Raw genomic sequence first — 20,280 nt, 5'->3', positions numbered from 1 at the left:
CAAACACTATGTAGGACAAACAGGAAGAAAGTTAGCCATCAGGATGCACGAATACCAGCTCGCCACAAAAAGACACAACCCTCTCTCCCTCGTAGCCCTACACACGGAGGAAAAAAAACACCATTTCGACTGGGACAACACATCTATCCTGGGACAGGCTAAGCAAAGATATGCCAGAGAATTCCTAGAGGCCTGGCACTCCAACCACAACGCCATAAACAAACACATAGATATAGATACCAACTATCAACCCCTCAGAAAATGAACAGGAAATGACATCGCCACAAACCCCAGGAACCCCATCCAGGAGAAAGATATAAATAGAAAGCAGGAGACAACAGCTTCACTTCACTTGGAGATTGCCACTGATGATGTTACCTAGCCAGGTAATGAAACATCTGGATCTCAAACCTACAGCTCAGTGAGCAAACCTACACCTCTGTTTTTAATCTATTTATGTTAATTATTATATCTGAAAAAATGGCATTATTGCCTGATAGAGATCAGGCTCAATAACTTAGATGGTAAGCAAATGTGTCAGGAACTGGATTATTTGATAAAATAAACCAGCAGAAGTGAATTGGTAAAAAGACAAACCTTTGATTGCTGTTACAACATGGGGTAACTTAAACCCAACGCACAGAAAAGATTCACCCCATGCTATAATCTGCTAAAATTCGAGAAGCAAAGAGCTATCCCAAAAGTCACTATTTAAAGTAAAAATTAATAGCTTTAATTCTTTTTAAAGTCTAGCAGAGAATAATTAACTAATGACTATTTACAACTCATTTATCTAAGCCTATCTTTTATCTTCCCCTCTACAATACTATTCCGCTAAAACACCCAATTAAGATTTACAGAAAAATTCAAATTTCAAAAACCAACTTCTTCTGTCTTCTTTTCTTCTTCTTAGGGTTTCTGTTTCACAGGTCATTGGTAGATAAAAGTACCTTTAAGAGAGCTATTCTCCAGGCAGTCTGCACATGTTGGTGACTTGACAGTTCTCCTCTCAACTGTTCAATTTTGTCTGGTATTAAATCCCAAAGCATTGGATTGTTTCATTGGCTTTTAAAATTGTCAATATACTAAATTCAAACTTGATTGGAGGTTGGTATTTTGGGATATTATTTAAACTGATTGGCCGAATTTGAGTTTGTCATGTCTCATAGCAACTCAGCCAGTGCTAGCTGCTGGACTAAATGTTATACTGTAAATTCTCCAGACTTCACTCTCTACAGAGGTACAGTACCCTTCTACACTTTCATAACATTGCCATTGCTTTCCGTCCCTTAGAGTGCAGGATCTAAGTCCACCAAAACTGGAACAAGGTGAGCTGCTGGGATGGATTGAGGATTGGCTGTCTAACAGAAGGAAGAGAGTTGGGATAAAAGGTTCTTTTTCAGAATGGCAGCTGGTGATGAGCGGTGTCCCGCAGGGTTCAGTGTTGGGGCCACAGCTATTCGCATTATATATTAATGATTTGGATGAGGGGACTGGGGGCATTCTAGCGAAGTTTGCCGATGATACAAAGTTAGGTGCACAGGCAGGTAGTACTGAGGAAGTGGGGAGGCTACAGAAGGATAGACAGTTTGGGAGAGTGGTCCAGGAAATGGCTGATGGAATTTAATGTAAGCAAGTGCAAGGTCTTGCACTTTGGCAAAAAGAATAAAAGCATGGACTACTTTCTAAATGGTGAGGAAATTAGTAAAGCCAAAGTACAAAGGGATCTGGGAGTGCTAGTCGAGGATTCGTTAAAGGTAAACATGCAGGTTGAGTCCGTGATTAAGAAAGCGAATGCAATGTTGTCACTTATCTCAAGAGGGTTGGAATATAAAAGCAGAGATGTACTACTGAGATTTTATAAAGCTCTGGTTAGGCCCCATTTGGAGTACTGTGTCCAGTTTTGGTCCCCACACCTCAGGAAGGACATACTGGCACTGGAACGTGTCCAGCGGAGATTCACACGGATGATCCCTGGAATGGCAGGTCTAACATATGAGGAACGGCTGAGGATCCTGGGATTGTATTCATTGGAGTTTAGAAGATTAAGGGGAGACTTAATAGAGGAATACAAGATAATACATGGCTTGGAAAGGGTGGACGCTAGGAAATTGTTTCCGTTAGGCGAGGAGACTAGGACCCGTGGTCACAGCCTTAGAATTAGAGGAGGTCAATTCAGAACAGAAATGCGGAGACATTTCTTCAGCCAGAGAGTGGTGGGCCTGTGGAATTCATTGCCACGGAGTGCAGTGGAGGCCGGGACGCTAAATGTCTTCAAGGCAGAGATTGATAGATTCTTGTTGTCTCGAGGAATTAAGGGCTACGGGGAGAACGCTGGTAAGTGGAGTTGAAATGCCCATCAGCCATGATTGAATGGCGGAGTGGACTCGATGGGCCGAATGGCCTTACTTCCACTCCTATGTCTTATGGTCTTATGGTCTTAAGAATTGGTCCATAAATTTGATACTACTGTAAACTGCATTCTAGCCACCTAGCCAACTGAAGTAAGATAAGTATATTACAACTGATCAGACACAATTATATATCTTCTAGTGTGTATTCTTGTCGATGTAGTTTATTGTGAAAATTATATAAATAAAATTATGCACGCAAAGTAAATAAATAATAAGCAAGAAATGAAGAATTGTGCATATTGGAAATCAGAAACAAAATCAGAAATTGCTAAAAGCTCAGCAGGTCTGGTAGCATCTGTGGAGAGAAAGCAGAGTTAATGTTTTGGATCCTGTGACCCTGCTTCAGAAGTGAAAATAAGTAAAGAGTAAACTTGTAATATAAACAAAGTACTGGAAAAAACGCAACAGACCTGAGGAGAGCGAAAACAGAGTTAACACATTGAGTATGACTCTTACTTGAAAATTTGGATTTGTTGAAGCATCAAAGCATCGATGGCTCATTGACTTCAGTTGCAATTCTGTTGTAATTCATTGTAAAATAACATAGCAAGCTAATATTCACACTGTTTACTCCAATGTCATTGAACTCATCACTTGTTTTAAATCATCTGAATATTAGCGAGCTCTTAGAAAGAGTAGAAATATTGAAAATATACAACATTGTCAACATCCAAAAACAGAAAGGACAGATTAATATTTGAGGCACAGGCGATTCATAAAAAAAGTATTGTGTGAAAATCAGATTTCTGAGCATTTGTGCACAAGGTTTGTGAATGTCTTGATTTGAATAAGGCTGCTTTTATGGTTTGAGCTAAAATCATCAAATTCTACTTTTATAACCTGCTGGAAATTGCATGTTGTTGTGACTGCTGGCTCGCCAAGTAGTTTTTAAATGGTTTACCTTAATCCTTTAGAAGCCTCCAAAGTGTTGGTGAAAATGTTTTCAATTTTTGAATCAAAATTATTATTTTATTTTTCCCTATTAACCCCAGTCAATTATGGTTTGCACCTAGTAACAAGTTTCAAACAGATATCATCTGTCCACAGTGGGTTAGAAATGTGAAACTGCAATGTGTTCCATCCATTACAATCCAATGCCATGGAAGAGATTCTTTGACTTCTTGCTGAAAAGAAAGTAAAGAATCTCACTTGTCACTGCATGAAAAAGAATATTATGGGATCATAGGGTGCAATCCAATTCATGGTTTAAGCATTGATCACCATCCCATTCTAGAAACTATGACATTGGTTTCTGTAAGCTCCAACCAATCCACAATGCCACTTGTTCTCACCATCAGTGAGTTTCAAAGATGATCATATCACCTTCAACATAGGATTAAGTACCAAAGTATTGATGTTTTCAAAAGTTACCTGAGGTGATGCCATCCTTTTCACAAAACCAAAAATATTGAAGAATTCCAGCAATCTCTCCCTTTATGCTTTGAGTAATAATCCTAAATTTATCTCTTCTCTTTACTCATCTCTTTGTTAATCTTTCACTTCTTACTTTACCAGAGCTTTTACAAAACTCCACTACATTCACATGAACCATTTTGCATCAATAAAGTAGCTTTGGTTTTACCCATCTCAGTCATTATAGTTATTCTGACTTTGATATCATCCTAGTGCCTTTCTATGATTTTGATATCCGCTGATAGAAGCAGATCCAAAACTGCTCACAGCACTTTGTATTTTTGTGTTCAGAGCACAATATATAAAACCTTGTATCCCACTTGCCCACTTTTTTTCATCTGTAATCCTGCAATTAAAAGATCTCTGTATCTATCCCCTTTTATTTCTTCTTGCCCTACTTTGATTAAAATGTTACCATTGAATTTATATTGATTTTCTTTTTCTCTCAAAAAGTAAATTCCATCACTTTGGATGATATTTGCCACATGTTTATGGACTCCCATAAACTCTTTCTTCCTGCAGTTACCTGCATTTTTCCCAATTCAGCATTTGGTGTCATCAGCAAATTAAAATTTTCTGCACCCATGTTGATAAGAAAGGCTGTCACACTAATAAAGCACAGAAGGTCAGGCAGCATCTGAGGAGCAGAAGAATTGACATTCGGGCTAAACCCTTCATCAAGAACCTGCATATGCCCGAAATGTTGATTCTTCTGCTCCTCAGATGCTGCCTGACCTGCCTTTACTTTTCCAGCAATACACTCTCGACTCTGACCTCCAGCATCTGCAGTCCTCACTTTCTCCTGCCACACTGATAAATAAGAATCAAAATGAAACCTCTTTAAAGGAGGCCTTCACCTCATAAAAAGATTCCAGGATAAATAATCCTTTTGAACGTTTTTGGATAATTGTCTGACTGGGTGCAATCATCTATTTGTGGCAGTAATGCTGAGACTCCCTTTTAAATCCTGTAGCTAGAGATAATGCATGCCTTGCTTTTCTTATCCCTCAGAATCAATGGAAGACACAGTGAGGAGGAGAAAGCCCCCATGACCAGCCAGAAAACTCATGAACTGGATGATGATGAAGAAGAGGAAGATGTGGAACTAGAAGAAGAAGGTGGATGTAACAGCGTGAAAAAGTCGGTCAATGATCCGATTGCCTTTAAACTGGATGGAGCAAATCAAGATGGAATTGATTATGATGAGCTGACGAAACCAGAGCAGAACAGCATGGACTCTCCCAGCAGGTTGGTGTAATCTGTGACAGACACTTGGTGTCCAATTGAACTCCAATTAATCCTTTCACCTCCTTGACTGAAGATGGTTATTTCCCGGCAGTTAATTAGATATCTTTGGGGAGCAGGGGAAATCATAAAAAGACAAACAGATCCCTACATAATTTGCATTCAGCAGAAGCATAGACTGTACTCTAGGATAACTCACAGTTAAATATTTTACAGCTTTTTGACTTCCCTGTTGCCTGGGGAGTACACTAGTTTTTGTTTATTGGCCTCTTAGATTACAATGATAATGAAGCATGAAGTAATGGACACAGATAAACTTATTTTAGCTCATTCTCAAATTTTCAGGTTGCCTAGGGAAAATAGTTTTCAGATATTGCGGAATACTTTTAACCTAACCCCCTCGGCATGAAATTGACTTGATCCAAGGTGCAGTTGATGAGGCAGGAATAAGATTGGCCTCACCCAGTGAATCAGATTAAAATGGGCTCTATTGTTTCAGCAACAAATCTGCAGTTGGACATTGTGGACAATAGTCTAGCCCATCTCTCATTGTACTGAAGGAGTACACATGTTCCACATTATATCAAGGGAAGAACTAGTTTTCTTCTAAACACAATTTATCAATAGACACATTATCGCAAACACCTTGGAGAAAGTGAGGACTGCTCACTCCTAATGAAGGGCTTATGTCTGAAACATTGATTCACCTCCTCCTCGGATACTGCCTGACCTGCTGTGCTTTGCCAGCACCACACTCCCAACTGCAGCAAACAGCTTGTTTAATTCTGTTATGGCAGAAAATTTGAAATGCTATGACTGAAGCGTTATTACTTACTTTTTGTTTGGTTAAACATTGAGCAACCAATTTATTTCTTTTTCAAGTTATAAGCAAGAGGATATGAGACTCCAAACTAAGGGTAGTCTCTCAGCCCTGGAACACATCCGACACTTCACAGACAGCCTCAGCACAAGAAACACTGAGGGAAATCAGTTCAGTGAGGCTGATCTGACCACGTACAGCACCACCCACCTGGCTGAAGACCTAAAGCAGCCCTTATACAGGAAATCTAAGTCACAGGTAAGACTCAAGGAGTAAATTAATTTTTGGTGGCACAAGTTGATGGGTAATACCATGGCAGGTTGACTGAAATGCATCAGGTTGCACTCCCCAGATAAATCCAGGTTCGAGGTTCATAGAGTTCCTGAAATATCATCACTATAATGAAAACCTGGCTTACAGAGGGGCAGGATAGCAGCTCAGCATGCCTAGATATCACGTTTTCAGGCAGAGTGAAGAAGTGGAAAAAGGGTAGAGGCATAGCATTATTGATTAAAGATTCAATCACAGCTCCAAGGAGGAATGATGTACTGAGTGAAACATTAAATGAGGCTATATGGGTTGAGCTCAGAAATAAAGATAACAGTTTTTGGGCAGCATGGTAGCTTAGTGGTTGGCACTGCAGCCTCACAGCACCAGGGACCATGGGTCAGTTCCCACTTCAGGCAACTATCGGGCAACTATTGGGAGTTTGCACATTTTCCCTGTGTCTGCATGGGTTTTCTCCCACAGTCCAAAGATGTGCAGGTCAGCTGATTTGGCCATGCTAATTCAGTGTTAGGTGCATTAGTCAGGGGGAGGGTAGGGAAATGGCTCTGGGTTGGTTACTCTTCAGAAAGTCGGTGTGGACTTGTTGGGCTGAAGGGCCTGTTTTCACATTGTAGGGAATCTAATTTAATTTAATCAGTCACCCTGCTAGTTGTGTACTATAAAGATCCCAACGTAGTTGAAAGAATTAGAGGAGCACATATGTGGGCAGATTTGATTGAAAAAAATGATAGGACAATAATATCAAGGACTTCAACCATCCTAATATCTGTGGGAAACACAGTGCTCAGTGGTTAGCACTGCTGCCTCAAAGAACCAGGGACCCAGGTTCAATTCCAGCCTTGGTTGACTGACTGTGTGGAGTTTGCACATTCTCCCTGTGTCTGCGTGGGATTCTCCCCGTTCTCTAGTTTTCTCCCACTGTCAAAAAATACATGTAAGGTGGATTGGTCATGCTACATTGCCCCATGTGTCCAGGGTTATGCAGGCTCGGTGGGTTGGCCATGGTAAATGTAGGGTTATGGGAGTAAGGTGGGCCTGGGTGAGGCACTGCTCTTTGGAGAATTGATGAAGACCCAATAGGCCACACAGCCTGCATCTGCACTGTAAGGATTCAATTATTCTAACACAGATGCAACAATTGTAAAAGGCACAGACCACACAATTCTTGAACTTCATTCAAAAGAGACGTGCAGTTCAGGTACATAATTATTTGAAGTTTGCATCACATATCGATAAAATGATTTAGAAGGCATTTAGCATGCTTGCCTTCATTGCTGAGACTTTTGGAGTTGGGATGTTATGTTGAGGTTGTGCAAGATATTAGTGAGGCCTTTTCTGGGGTACCATTCTGAGGAAGGGTCACCGGACCTGAAACGTTAACTCTGATTTCTCTTCCCAGATGAGTTTTTCCAGCAATTTCTGTCTTTATTTCTGGAGTACTGTGTTCAGTTGTGGTCACCTTTATGGGAAGAATATTGTTAAGATGGAGAAGAGATTTACCAAGATGTTGCCAGGAATGGGGGAAGATTTGAGTTATCAGGAGAGGCTGTCTCGGCTGGGACTTTTTTCACTGCAGTAAAGGAGGTTATTTGGTGACTTATAGAATAGCCTTATAAAGACTTATAAAATCCTGAGGGGTATAGATAAGGTGAACAGCAAGCATCTTTTCCCTAGGGTGAGAGATTTCAAGATTAGAAGGCCAATCTTTAAGATGAGAGGAGTGTTATGGACCAGGGCAGACACCCTTAAAATATTTCAAGAAAGCAGCCCAGACCCTAACTTTGCTGGTTGTTTTAAGTGGATGTAATGTGGATATTACAGGAAAGATGCTGCTGATCAAACCACTTAATTTTAAACAAAACAGAATTTATTTACAAAATTACTGAAAGAAACACAAACGTAAGAGAAGAGAATGCCAAATAATTTAATCTATCCAAAAACCCAACAGATTATCCCAACTTAATGATGCTATTCCCAATACTTGCAACAATCCCCATAAACTCCCCTTGGCATAAAAGGTAAAATCAAACACAGGTTCTGACAGGAGACTAGTCAGAGAGAGAGGAGAATCAGCATGGGCCTGCTTCTTTGGGTTCAGCAGCTTTTACAGCTACCTGACTGCTTTCAGTAAATAGCCAGATCAAACCAGAGTAAAACTGAGCTGAGAGAACTGGCCATTCCTCTTTCATTGTACAAGTGTCTTTATTAAAAACTTGAAAACCATTTTCCTGAGGCAGTATCTGTTAGCTATAATCAGACTGGAACCCATTGAAAGCTGGGATTTTCAGAATTGCTGCGTTTATGGCCTGTCTGAGAAAAAAAAAACAAGGACCACATCAACCTCGTTACAGGAGCAAGAGCATCACAGGAGAAAGATTGACAAAAGATAGGATGCAATTCTTCTACACAGAGAATGGTTTGTGTGTGGAATGAACATCCAGAGGAAGTGATGGATGCAGGTACAGTTACAATGTTTTGACATTTAGAAAAGTGCACAAATAAGAAATGTTTGGAGGGATATGGGCCAAGTGCAGGCAGCTGGAGTTAGTTTAGTTTAGGATAATGGTCAGTGTGGACTGGTTGGACCAAAGGTGAAAGTGAGGACTGCAGATGCTGGAGATCAGAGTCAAGATTAGAGTGGTACTGGAAAAGCACAGCAGTTCAGGCAGCATCCGAGGAACAGGCCTATTTCTGTGCCATTTGGTGTATGACTCTACAACTTTAAGCTAGCACATAACAAGCAATTCTAGATTCAATTTAGAAAATGAAGCTAAGATAGCAGCGGATGATTCATGATACAGATAGGTTTAGCTTCATTATGGAAAGAGACAAAGAACATGAGTAAATGAACTAGACTGGGGGGTGAGTGTGAGGTGATCTGGCAATTATGGGCTAGTTACAACTACTTGAGGGAAAGTCATTGTCAAATCAGTGGGAAGCACTCATAAACAAGATTCAAGGAGCACAGTGTAGACACATCCCATGAAGAAAATGCATGGCGCTGCCAAATTTGGAGTTCCCTATTTATCCAGAAGCATGGGAAGTCCCAAGTTATATTTTCAGTACTTTAAATGCAAGAGAATGACAAAGGACAGTGTTGAACCTATCAAAGATGTACAGGGTAACTTACGCTTAGATGCAGAAGGTGTGGCAGGGTTTGAATTGAACGTTTTGTCTCTGTTTTCATAAAGGATTGGGATGGTCCAGAGAAGTTTGAAATATTAGATAAAAAAGGGTATGATCAGAAGAGAAGTACTGATCTCCTTAAAGATAAATAATCATTAGCGCCAGTTGGATTTTATCCGAAGCTGTTAAGTGAAGCCAGAGAGGAAATAATGAAAGCTCTGAGGATCATTTTCAAATCCTCACTAGATGCAGATGAGATACCAGAGGATTAGAGCTCTGTAAATGTTATAAACTATTCAAAAAGGGTCCAAGGAATAGAGAAAACAGTTATAGGCTGGTCAATTTGATGTCAGTGGTGGGCAGTTTCTGGAATCAATACTGAGAGAAGCATGGAATAGCCATCAATTGTTAGCATGGCTTTAAGGGGTCATGTTTTACTAACTTGAGGAAGTGACGAGGATTGATCAGGGTCATACAATAGATGTTGTATATATAGATTTTAGAAATGCAATTGACAAGATCCCACATAGCAGACTGATCAGAAAAATTAAGCCCATGGGATCCCAAGGAATATGGTGAATTGGATCCAAAATTTGTCCTGAACAGGAAATAAAGAGGAATAGTTGGTAGATACCTTTGTGAATGGAAAGTGGTTTTCATAGAAGTTTCACAGAGTTTAGTTTTGAGTCCATTGCTGTTTGTGCTTTATATTAATGAATTAGGCTTAAATGTAGGAAACATAATTTGAAAATTTATAGAGACAGGTTGGGCAGGTAATTAGTAGTGAAAGAAATTAACAAAGAACAAAGAAGAACAAAGAACAAAGTACATTACAGCAAAGGAACAGGCCCTTCGGCCCTCCAAGTCTGCGCTGATCCAGATCCACTATCTAAACCTATCACCTATTTTCTAAGGATCTTTATCCCTCTGCTCCCTGCCCATTCATGTGTCTGTCTAGAAACATCTTAAATGATGCTGTCGTTCCCGCCCCTACCACCTCTGCTGGCAACGCATTCCAGGCACCCATCACCCTCTGTTTGAAGAACTTTCCCCGTATATATCCCCTAAACTCTTGTCTTCTCATCTTGAACTTGTGACCCTGAGTAATTGAGTTCCCCATTCTGGAAAAATGTTTCTTACTGTCCACCCTGTCAATATTTCTCATGATTTTGTAGACCTCAATCAGGTCCCCCTTCAACCTCCTCCTTTCCAATGAAAATAATCCTAATCTACTCAACCCCTTCCATAGCTAGCACCCTCCATACCAGGCAACATCCTGATGAACCTCCTCTGCACCCTCTCCAAAGCATCCACATCCTTTTGATAATGTGGCGACCAGAACTGGACGCAGTATTCCAAATGTGGTTGAACCAAAGTCTTTCCAACTGCCAACTCTTGTACTCAATACCCCATCTGATGAAGGAAAGCATGCCATATGCCTTCTTGACTGCTGTACTGACCTGTGTTGCCACCTTCAGGGAACAATGGCCTTGAACACCCATATCTCTCTGTACATCAGTTTTCCCCAGGACTTTTCCATTTACTGTATAGTTAGGTCTGGAACTGCACCTTCCAAAATGCATCACCTCGCATTTGTCCAGATTGAACTCCATCTACCATTTCTCTGCCCAATTCTTCAATCTATCTACATTTTGCTATATCCTCTAACCCCTTCAGTACCTGCTATTCCACTAATCTTAGTGTCATCTACAAATTTGCTAATAAGACAACCTACATTTTCCTCTAAATCATTTCTGTCTATCATAAATAACAGTGATCCCAGCACGGATCCCTGTGGGACATCACTGATCACAGCTCTCCATTTTGAGAAACTCCCATCCACTACTACTCTCTGTCTCCTGTTCCCCAGCCAGTTCTCTAGCCATCCAGCTTGAACACCCTGGACCTCATGCAACTTCACCTTCTTCGTCAGCCTACCATGGGGCACTTTATCAAATGCCTTACTGAAGTCCATGCATTTAACACTTACATCCCTTCCCTCATCAACCAACTTTGTCAACTCTTCAAATAATTCTATTAGGTTTGTAAGACTTGACCTGCCCTGCACAAAACCATGCTGCTTATCACTGATAAGCCCATTTTCTTCCAAATGGGCATATATCCTATCCCTTTGCATCTTCTCCAGTGACGTCAGGTTCACATGTCTGTAATACCTGGATTATCCCTGCTACCCTTCTTAAACAAGGAGACAACATTAGCAATTCTCCAGTACTCTGGGACCTTCCCTGTTTTCAAGAATGCTTCAAAGATATCTGTTAAAACCCCAGCTATTTCCTCTCTTGCTTCCCTCAGTAACCTGGGATCAATCCCATCCAGACTTGGGGACTTGTCCACTTTAATGCCTTTTAGAATCCAGAACACTTCCTCCCTCCTTATGCCGACCTGACCTAGAGTAATCAAACATCTATCCCTAACCTCAACATCCACCATGTCCCTCTCCTCGGTGAATACTGATACAAATTACTCAATAAGAATCTCACCCATTTTCTCTGACTCCACGCATATCTTTCCTCCTTTGCCCTTGAGTGGGCCAACCCTTTCCCTAGTTAACTTCTTGCTCCTTATGTATGAATAAAAGGCTTTGGGATTTTTCCTTAATCCTGCTCACTAAGGATATCTCATGACCCCTTTTAGCCCTCTTAATTCCTCATTTCAGATTGGTCCTATATTCCCGATATTCTTCCAAAGCTTCATCTGCCTTCATTCGCTGAGATGTTATATAGCATCCTTTTACCTCTTAGCTAGTTTCACAATTTCACCTGTCATCCATGGTTCCCTAAACTTGCCATTTCTATCCCTCATTTTCACAGGAACATATCTCTCCTGAACTCTAATCAAGTTCTCTTTAAAAGCCTCCCACATATTGAACGTGGATTTCCCTTCAACCAGCCACATTCCCCAGCTCCTGCCAAATTTTGGAATAGAGTCATAGATAGAGTCATAGAGATGTACAGCATGGAACAGACCCTTCGATCCAACACGTCCATGCCAACCAGATATCCCAACCCAATCTAGTCCCACCTGCCAGCACCCGGCCCATATCCCTCCAAACCCTTCCTATTCATATACCCATCCAAACGCCTTCTAAATGTTGCAATTGTACCAGCCTCCACCACTTCCTCTGGCAGTTCATTCCACACACGTACCACCTGCTGTGTGAAACAGTTGCCCCTTAGGTCTCTTTTATATCTTTCCCCTCTCACCCTAAACCTATGCCCTCTAGACTCCCCTGACCCCAGGGAAAAGATTTTGTCTATTTACCCTATCCATGCCCCTCATAATTTTGTAAAACTCTATCAGGTCACCCCTCAGCCTCCAACACTCCATGGAAAACAGCCCCAGCCTGTTCAGCCTCTCCCTGTAGCTCAAATCCTCCAACCCTGGCAACATCCTTGTCAATCTTTTCTGAACCCTTTCAAGTTTCACAACATCTTTCCGATAGGAAGGAGACCAGAATTGCACACTATTCCAACAGTGGCCTAACCAATGTCCTGTACAGCCACAACATGACCTCCCAACTCCTGTACTCAATACTCTGACCAATAAAAGAAAGCATACCAAACACCTTCTTCACTATCCTATCTACCTGTGACTCCACTTTCATGGAGCTATGAACCTGCACTCCAAAATCTCTTTGTTCAGCAACACTCCCTAGGACCTTACCATTAAGTGTATAAGTCCTGCTAAGATTTGCTTTATCAAAATGCAGCACCCCACATTTATCTGAATTAAACTCCATCTGCCACTTGTCAGCCCGTTGGCCCATCTGGTCAAAATCCTGTTGTAATCTGAGGTAACCCTCTTTACTGTCCACTACACCTCCAATTTTGATGTCATCTGCAAACTTACTAACTGTACCTCTTATGCTCACATCATCCAAATCATTTTTGTAAATGACAAAAAATAGAGGACCCAGCACCAATCCTTGTGGCACTCGACTGGTCACAGGCCTCAGTCTGAAAAACAACCCTCCACCACCACCCTCTGTCTTCTATTTTTGAGCCAGTTCTGTATCCAAATGGATCGTTCTCCTTGTATTCCATGAGATCTAACCTTGCGAATCAGTCTCCCACGGGGAGCGCCTTAGTGAAGTCCATATCGATCACATCTACCGCTCTTCCCTCATCAATCCTCCTTGTTACTTCTTCAACAAACTCAATCAAGTTTGTGAGACATAATTTCCCATGCACAAAGCCATGTCGACTATCCCTAATCAGTCCTTGCCTTTCCAAATACATGTGCATCCTGTCCCTCAGGATTCCCTCCAACAACTTGCCCACCACCGAGGTCAGGCTCACCGGTCTATATTTCCCTGGCTTGTCTTTACCACCCATCTTAAACAGTGGGACCACGTTAGCCAACCTCCAGTCTTCGGGCATCTCACCTGTGACTATCGATGATACAAATATCTCAGCAAGAGGCCCAGCTATCACTTCTCTAGCTTCCCACAGAGTTCTAGGGTACCCCTGATCAGATCCTGGGGATTTATCCACCCTTATGCGTTCCAAGACATCCAGCACTTCCTCCTCTGTAATATGGACATTTTGCAAGGTGTCACCATCTCATTCCCTACAGTCTACCTCTTCCATATCTTTTTCCACAGTAAATACTGATGCAAAATACTTGTATAGTGTCTCCCCCATTTTCATGGCTCCACACAAAGGCCGCCTTGCTGATCTTTGAGGGGCCCTATTTTCTCCCTAATTACCCTTTTGTCCTTAATATATTTGTAAAAACCCTTTGGATTCTCCTTTATTCTATTTGCCAAAGCTATCTCATGTCCCCTTTTTGCCCTCCTGATTTCCCTCTTAAGTATACTCCTACTGCCTTTGTACTCTTCTAAGGATTCACTCGATCTATCCTGTCTATACCTTATGTATACTTCCTTTTTATTTCTTAACCAAACCCTCAATTTCTTTAGTCATCCAGCATTCCCTATACCTACCAGCCTTTCCTTTCACCCTGACAGGAATATATTTTCTCTGGATTCTCGTTATCTCATTTCTGAAGGCTTCCCATTTTCCTCCCGCTATCCCTGATCGGGCCCTACCTTCTCCCTGATCATTCTCTTATTCCTCACATATGAGTAAAACACCTTTGGGTTCTCCTTAACCCTCTTTCCTTGCCTATTTTGCGACCCCTCCTGGCTCTCCTCAGTCCATTTCCAAGTTCCTTTCCCGCAAGTCTGTAATCCTATAAAGCTGTGCTAGATCCTTGCTTTCTCCACCTTATGTGAGCTGCCTTCTTCCTTTTGACGAGAAACTCCTCTGTTCTCATCATCCAAGGTTCCTTAATCTTATCCCTTCTTACCTGTCTCAGAGGAACAAGTTTGTGCATCACGCATAACTGCTCCTTGAACAGTCTCCACACGTCTGCTGTGCCCTTTCTGTGGAACACTTGCTCCCAGTTTGTACTTCCCAACTCCTGTCTGATAGTGTCATAATTTCTTTTTCTCCAATTAAATATCGTCCCTTGGTAACTGCTCCTTTCACTCTCCAAGCTTATGCTAAATGTGAGGCAGTTGTGATCACTGTCACCAAAGTGTTCTCCCACCGTGAGATCTGACACCTGTCCTGGCTCGTTGCCGAACACCAAATCCAAAATGGCCTCTCCCCTCGTCGATCTGTCTACATACTGAATAAGGAAACCCTCCTGAACACACCTGACAAAAACAGCTCCATCCAAACCATCTGCACTAAGGAGGTTCCAGTCAATATTCGGAAAGTTGAAATCACCCATAATAACAACCTTGCTACTTTTGCATTTCTCCAGAATCTGCCCACCTATGAGATCTTCAATCTCTCTACTGCTATTAGGTGGTCGACAGAAAACCCCCAATGCAGTGACTGTTCCCTTGCTGTTCCTACCTTCCACCCAGACTGACTCAGTAGACAAACCTTCCTCAACAACCTTCATTTCTGTAGCTGTGATTAGCAATGCTACACCCCCTCCTCTTTTTCCACCCTCCCTGTTCTTTTTAAGTGTTCTAAACCCTGGAACACCAAGCAACCATTCCTGCCCCTGTGAAACCCATGTCTCTGTTACAGAATTATAGAATAACACAGCAGAGGAGGCCCTTCAGTCCATCAAGTCTGCACAGATTAACATCTACACGAGTCTCACTTTCCAGTACTTGGTCCATAATCTTCAATGTTTTGGCATTTCAAGTACTCATCAAAGTGCTTTTAAAGGAACTTCAAACTGATTTAAAAAGGAACCAGGTTCTGCATCTGAGATAACCTGCAAGGCTATGGACCAGATACTGGGAAGTGGGATTATTCATTTGGTGCAGATGTGATGGACTGAATGGCCTCTTTCTGTGCTGTAACCTTTTGGTTCCACAGTTCCATGGTTCAAGCTTATAAGGCCCCTGATTCTAACATAAATTAGTCCAACTACACAGCATCCATTTGGAATGAGCTTAATTAATAGAGTAAGGAAGAATCAGCTAGATTGACTGTGTCTGCTCAACACAAAATATGCAACTTATTTTCCTGCCCAGTTTTGTTTGAGAAACACAGGTAGCAGAAAATGCCAGGTGTGTCCCTCAGGAGGGAGAGTCTTGACCAAGGGCTGCGAGACAACTCAACCAGAGCAGATACTCCAGCAAGTTTTAATGCTGTCGTAATCTGGTTACCTCTAACTTTAACCCTAATCCCAACCTTAACCTAACCGAGGGTAAGATAGGATCAGACCATTCATCAAATAAATTGGGATCTGAGGAAGGGGCATTCGACCTGAAACATTAACTCTTGATTTCTCTTCATAGATGCTGCCAGACCTGTTGTGTTTTTCCAGAAATTTCTGTTTTTGTTTGGAGGTGACCTTCCTAACTTGTATGACCATGGGATTAAATCTTTAGGTCTAATACTGCAACTGAATTCGCAATTCCCATTTTCTGACAGCACCCTAAGAAATCTGCACTACAAACACCCACTAAAAACTTTAAGAAAGCTGTAGCTCATTGATTTTGAAAAAAATACCGAATAATTTTCCGAATTTTGATCCTGACACCATGACACATGCTGTTTTTCAAGTTGTTGATTACAGTTGTAACTGCTAGATCAATATTCATGTGAAGCAACTTGTGATGCTTTACTATGTTTAACATTATGTAAGTAATTGTAAATCAGGCCAGACTTAAAATTTGAGCAAATGTGGTATGGGTACAAGGAAGACAAAACAATTGAAATAAGCAGAAAACTAATAAGCAAATAAAGTTTATTTGAAATGCCATATGATCCCCATTCAAATAAATATTCCTTTTCTGATTCTCATCCCTTTTCTTTCCTTCTTTTTACAGGCATATGCCATGATGCTTTCTTTGTCCGATAAAGAATCTATCCATTCTGGATCTCACAATGCCCCCAACATGTGGCACAGCATGCCAAGAACAGCGACAGAGCCAAACACTCTCCAGTCTATGAGCCATGTATGACACTTTGCAATAACCAGATGGGACCAAGTCCAACGTCATACATAGCATGACATTTCTCTGTTTCATTCATTTTTATCCTTTCCTTTGTGTCTATTTATAGAAAGAGACTCCTGAGCAGAATGCCTTAGAAATCTGCTGGGTCACCCCAATCGGAATTTTGTGACCTTAAACTGACAGTTTTAAAAAAATGAAATTGTATTTATTCTCCTAGTATTTTGTTTTGCACAGCGAAGGCAGCTGCATTGTTGTGAGGATCGTTGCGACACAAAGTAGTTCGACTAGGAACTGGGAGCTCATGCCTCAATGGCACAAGAGACCGTCTTCCATTGAACTCACTGGGAGAGGGTTTGACGATTTTCAATTTATTCTAGCACTCGATTTATTGAAGATTAAATCATTTGTATAAAATTCATTTGATGGGTGAGAGGGGAGATTGGGTGACATTGGCTCTTCCTGTATAAATTGCTATCTGCATTACTTTGTGTTCTTTTAAGCACAAATCAATTTTTTTTGCTTTTTTTTGTATAATTAAAACAATTCAAACCTAACTTCATAGGATAAAGATACCAGTTCCTCACTGAAGACCAGCAATCTGCTTTCACAAAGAAATATTTTTCTCCCCACAATTTTTTCAAATTAACTTTAATTTTAGACAATCATTTTTTATAACTTTTTATTAAGTGTGTGTAGCACTGTGCTATTTATTTGTCTGTTTAACAATCTCGCACTGTTCAGTCCACACGCAAGCATACACAAGTGCTCACAGGTGCTTTATAACACAGGTTGAGATCTATGATTCTGAATTTGGGTTAGGGAGGAATTGGGAAGGGAGGGGAGACAATGGATATACACGAGTGCCAAATAGTGTTGTTAAAAAAACAAAAAAAACAATCTTATGCGTTTAAATGAATCTGCCTAATGAATAGACTTTACTTAGTTTGTTTTGTTTAATACAATGAGCTGATTCGATTGTATAAGCAGTTATGATTCCTTCATTACAGCATGATTCTTCTAATTAGACCTGTACCTGATATTTTAAGCTGTTTGTCTGCTTGTGTGGTGTTTTGTTCCAGTAATCCTATTCAGTGGCAGCAATTAAGGTATAAATGTGCCAAACTTAAGTTTTAAAAAACAAAAAAACAGATTGTATTTCTTTTATTTCGCCAGTTATGGCGGAGCAAATTTGTCTTTTTTTTGTTTATATCTGATTTTGAATAGCCAGCAAGTTGAGGTACTTTCTCTAAATGCTTTGTACAATGTATCTGTTATGCATTTAAATAAAAATATAATGAGAAGAACAGCTAATAAAAATAAAAGCAAACCTAATGCCTGTTGGTGCCTATGTGTTCATCCCTCTGAGCTTTTCATGTGTTGTAAGAGTTTTCAAGGCATCTTGATTGTGGCAATGAGCAAGAGTATAACAGTGTCTGAAGTGTGTATGTCACTATCTAGTCTCCTGAGACCAGGTGACTGTCCATATTGGATAACAATTTGCAGAGACAGGTTAGAGGAAGTAGGGGAGCAGGATTGGGGTGCTCAGTAGTCCCAGCTTTTACTGGACAAATTCATACCCAAGGAAGGTGTGCTAAAGTATTTAAATACCTACTGGAATCTCCTCTCCTAGGAAATACTGTATAATGTTTTCAAAGGGCTGCATTATAGATCATTTGCAAAGACTATTACAGAAAATCTATAGTTCATGGCATAAGGGGAGCATAGCAACATGGATACAGAATTGGCTGAGGGATAGGAAACAGAGTAATAATCGATGGATACGTTTTGGGCTTGGGGACAATTTCTTTGGAGTTTCCCAGGGATTAATGTTGAAATCCTTGCTTTTCATGTCCTATTAGAGATCTAGATGTTGATGTGCAGGGCACAATTTCAAAGATTGTTAATGGTATGAAGCTTGAAAGTATTGTAAACTGTGAAAATGTCAGAAATTCAAAAGGACTGTTGTGGAGCAGTGGTAGTGGCCTTAACCACCTGAGCCAGGAGACCCCGACTCAAGTCCCACCTCCTCCAGAGGTGCGTCATAAGATCTCTGAGTAGACTGATTAGGAAAATACATAAAAATTCAAAAGAACATTGACAAATTGGTGGAGTGGCTGGAAAGATGGCAGGTAAAATTCAGTACAGAGAAGGTGATCTTGGAACAGCATAAGACCATAAGACATTGGAGCGGAAGTAAGGCCATTCGGCCCATCGAGTCCACTCCGCCATTCAATCATGGCTGATGGGCATTTCAACTCTACTTACCAGCATTCTCCCCGTAGCCCTTAATTCCTTGTGACATCACAAGAATTTATCAATCTCTGCCTTGAAGACATTTAGCGTCCCGGCCTCCATTGCACTCCATGGCAATGAATTCCACAGGCCCACCACTCTCTGGCTGAAGAAATGTCTCCGTATTTCTGTTCTGAATTGACCCCCTCTAATTCTTAGGCTGTGTCCACGGGTCCTAGTCTCCTTGCCTAACGGAAACAATTTCCTAGCGTCCACCCTTTCCAAGCCATGTATTATCTTGTAAGTTTCTATTAAATCTCCCCTTAATCTTCTAAACTCCAATGAATACAACCCCAGGATCCTCAGCCGTTCCTCCTATGTTATAACCACCATTCCGGGGATCATCCATGTGAATCTCCGCTGGACACGCTCCAGTGCCAGTATGTCCTTCCTGAGGTGTGGGGACCAAAACTGGACACAGCACTCCAAATGGGGCCTAACCAGAGCTTTATAAAGTCTCAGTAGCACAACGGTGCTTTTATATTCCAACCCTCTTGAGATAAGTGACAACATTGCATTCGCTTTCTTAATCACGGACTCAACCTGCATGTTTACCTTTAGAGAATCCTTGACTAGCACTCCCAGATCCCTTTGTACTTTGGCTTTACGAATTTTCTCACCATTTAGAAAGTAGTCTATGCTTTTATTCTTTTTTCCAAAGTGCAAGACCTCACATTTGCTCACGTTGAATTCCATCAGCCATTTCCTGGACCACTCTCCCAAACTGTCTAGATCCTTCTGCAGCCTCCCCACTTCCTCAGTACTACCTGCCTGTCCACCTAACTTTGTATCATCGGCAACCTTCGCTAGAATGCCCCCAGTTCCTTCATCCAGATCATTAATATATAATGTGAACAGCTGCGGTCCTAACACTGAACCCTGTGGGACACCGCTTGTCACCGGCTGCCATTCCGAAAAAGAACCTTTTATCCCAACTTTCTGCCTTCTGTCAGACAGCGAATCCTCAATCCATACCGGTAGCTCACCTCGAACACCATGGGCTCTCATCTTGCTCAGCAGCCTCCCGTGTGGCACCTTATCAAAGGCCTTTTGGAAGTCTAGATAGACCATATCCACTGGGTTTCCCTGGTCTAACCTACTTGTCACCTCTTCAAAGAATTCCAACAGGTTTGTCAGACACGACCTCCCCTTACTAAATCCATGTTGACTTGTTTTAATCAGACTCTGCTCTTCCAAGAATTTAGAAACCTCATCCTTAATGATGGATT

At 41.2% G+C, this 20,280-nt stretch overlaps 1 protein-coding gene across 12 annotated transcripts in view; it reads left to right on the top strand.

Moving 5' to 3' along the window:
* The window catches only part of mecom (MDS1 and EVI1 complex locus), a 239,013-nt gene extending 220,932 nt beyond the window's left edge, over nucleotides 1–18,081 (top strand). For 11 of the 12 annotated variants that reach the window (XM_060834453.1, XM_060834462.1, XM_060834461.1 and 8 more), the window contains 3 exons: nucleotides 4,839–5,075; nucleotides 5,955–6,150; nucleotides 16,631–18,081. In XM_060834453.1, coding sequence (XP_060690436.1) covers nucleotides 4,839–5,075; nucleotides 5,955–6,150; nucleotides 16,631–16,765 — 568 coding nt within the window. In that variant the 3' untranslated portion in view covers nucleotides 16,766–18,081. The remainder of the gene's footprint in view (nucleotides 1–4,838; nucleotides 5,076–5,954; nucleotides 6,151–16,630) is intronic. The other variant, XM_060834459.1, reaches the window with a different exon arrangement.
* The last annotated feature ends 2,199 nt before the right edge of the window (nucleotides 18,082–20,280 follow it).

This window comes from Hemiscyllium ocellatum, chromosome 13, assembly GCF_020745735.1.
Source record: "Hemiscyllium ocellatum isolate sHemOce1 chromosome 13, sHemOce1.pat.X.cur, whole genome shotgun sequence".
In the NCBI taxonomy this organism is placed as follows: Eukaryota; Metazoa; Chordata; class Chondrichthyes; order Orectolobiformes; family Hemiscylliidae; genus Hemiscyllium; species Hemiscyllium ocellatum.
The sequence above is the reverse complement of the archived record's forward strand: the minus strand, read 5'-3'. Positions and strand labels throughout refer to the sequence as shown.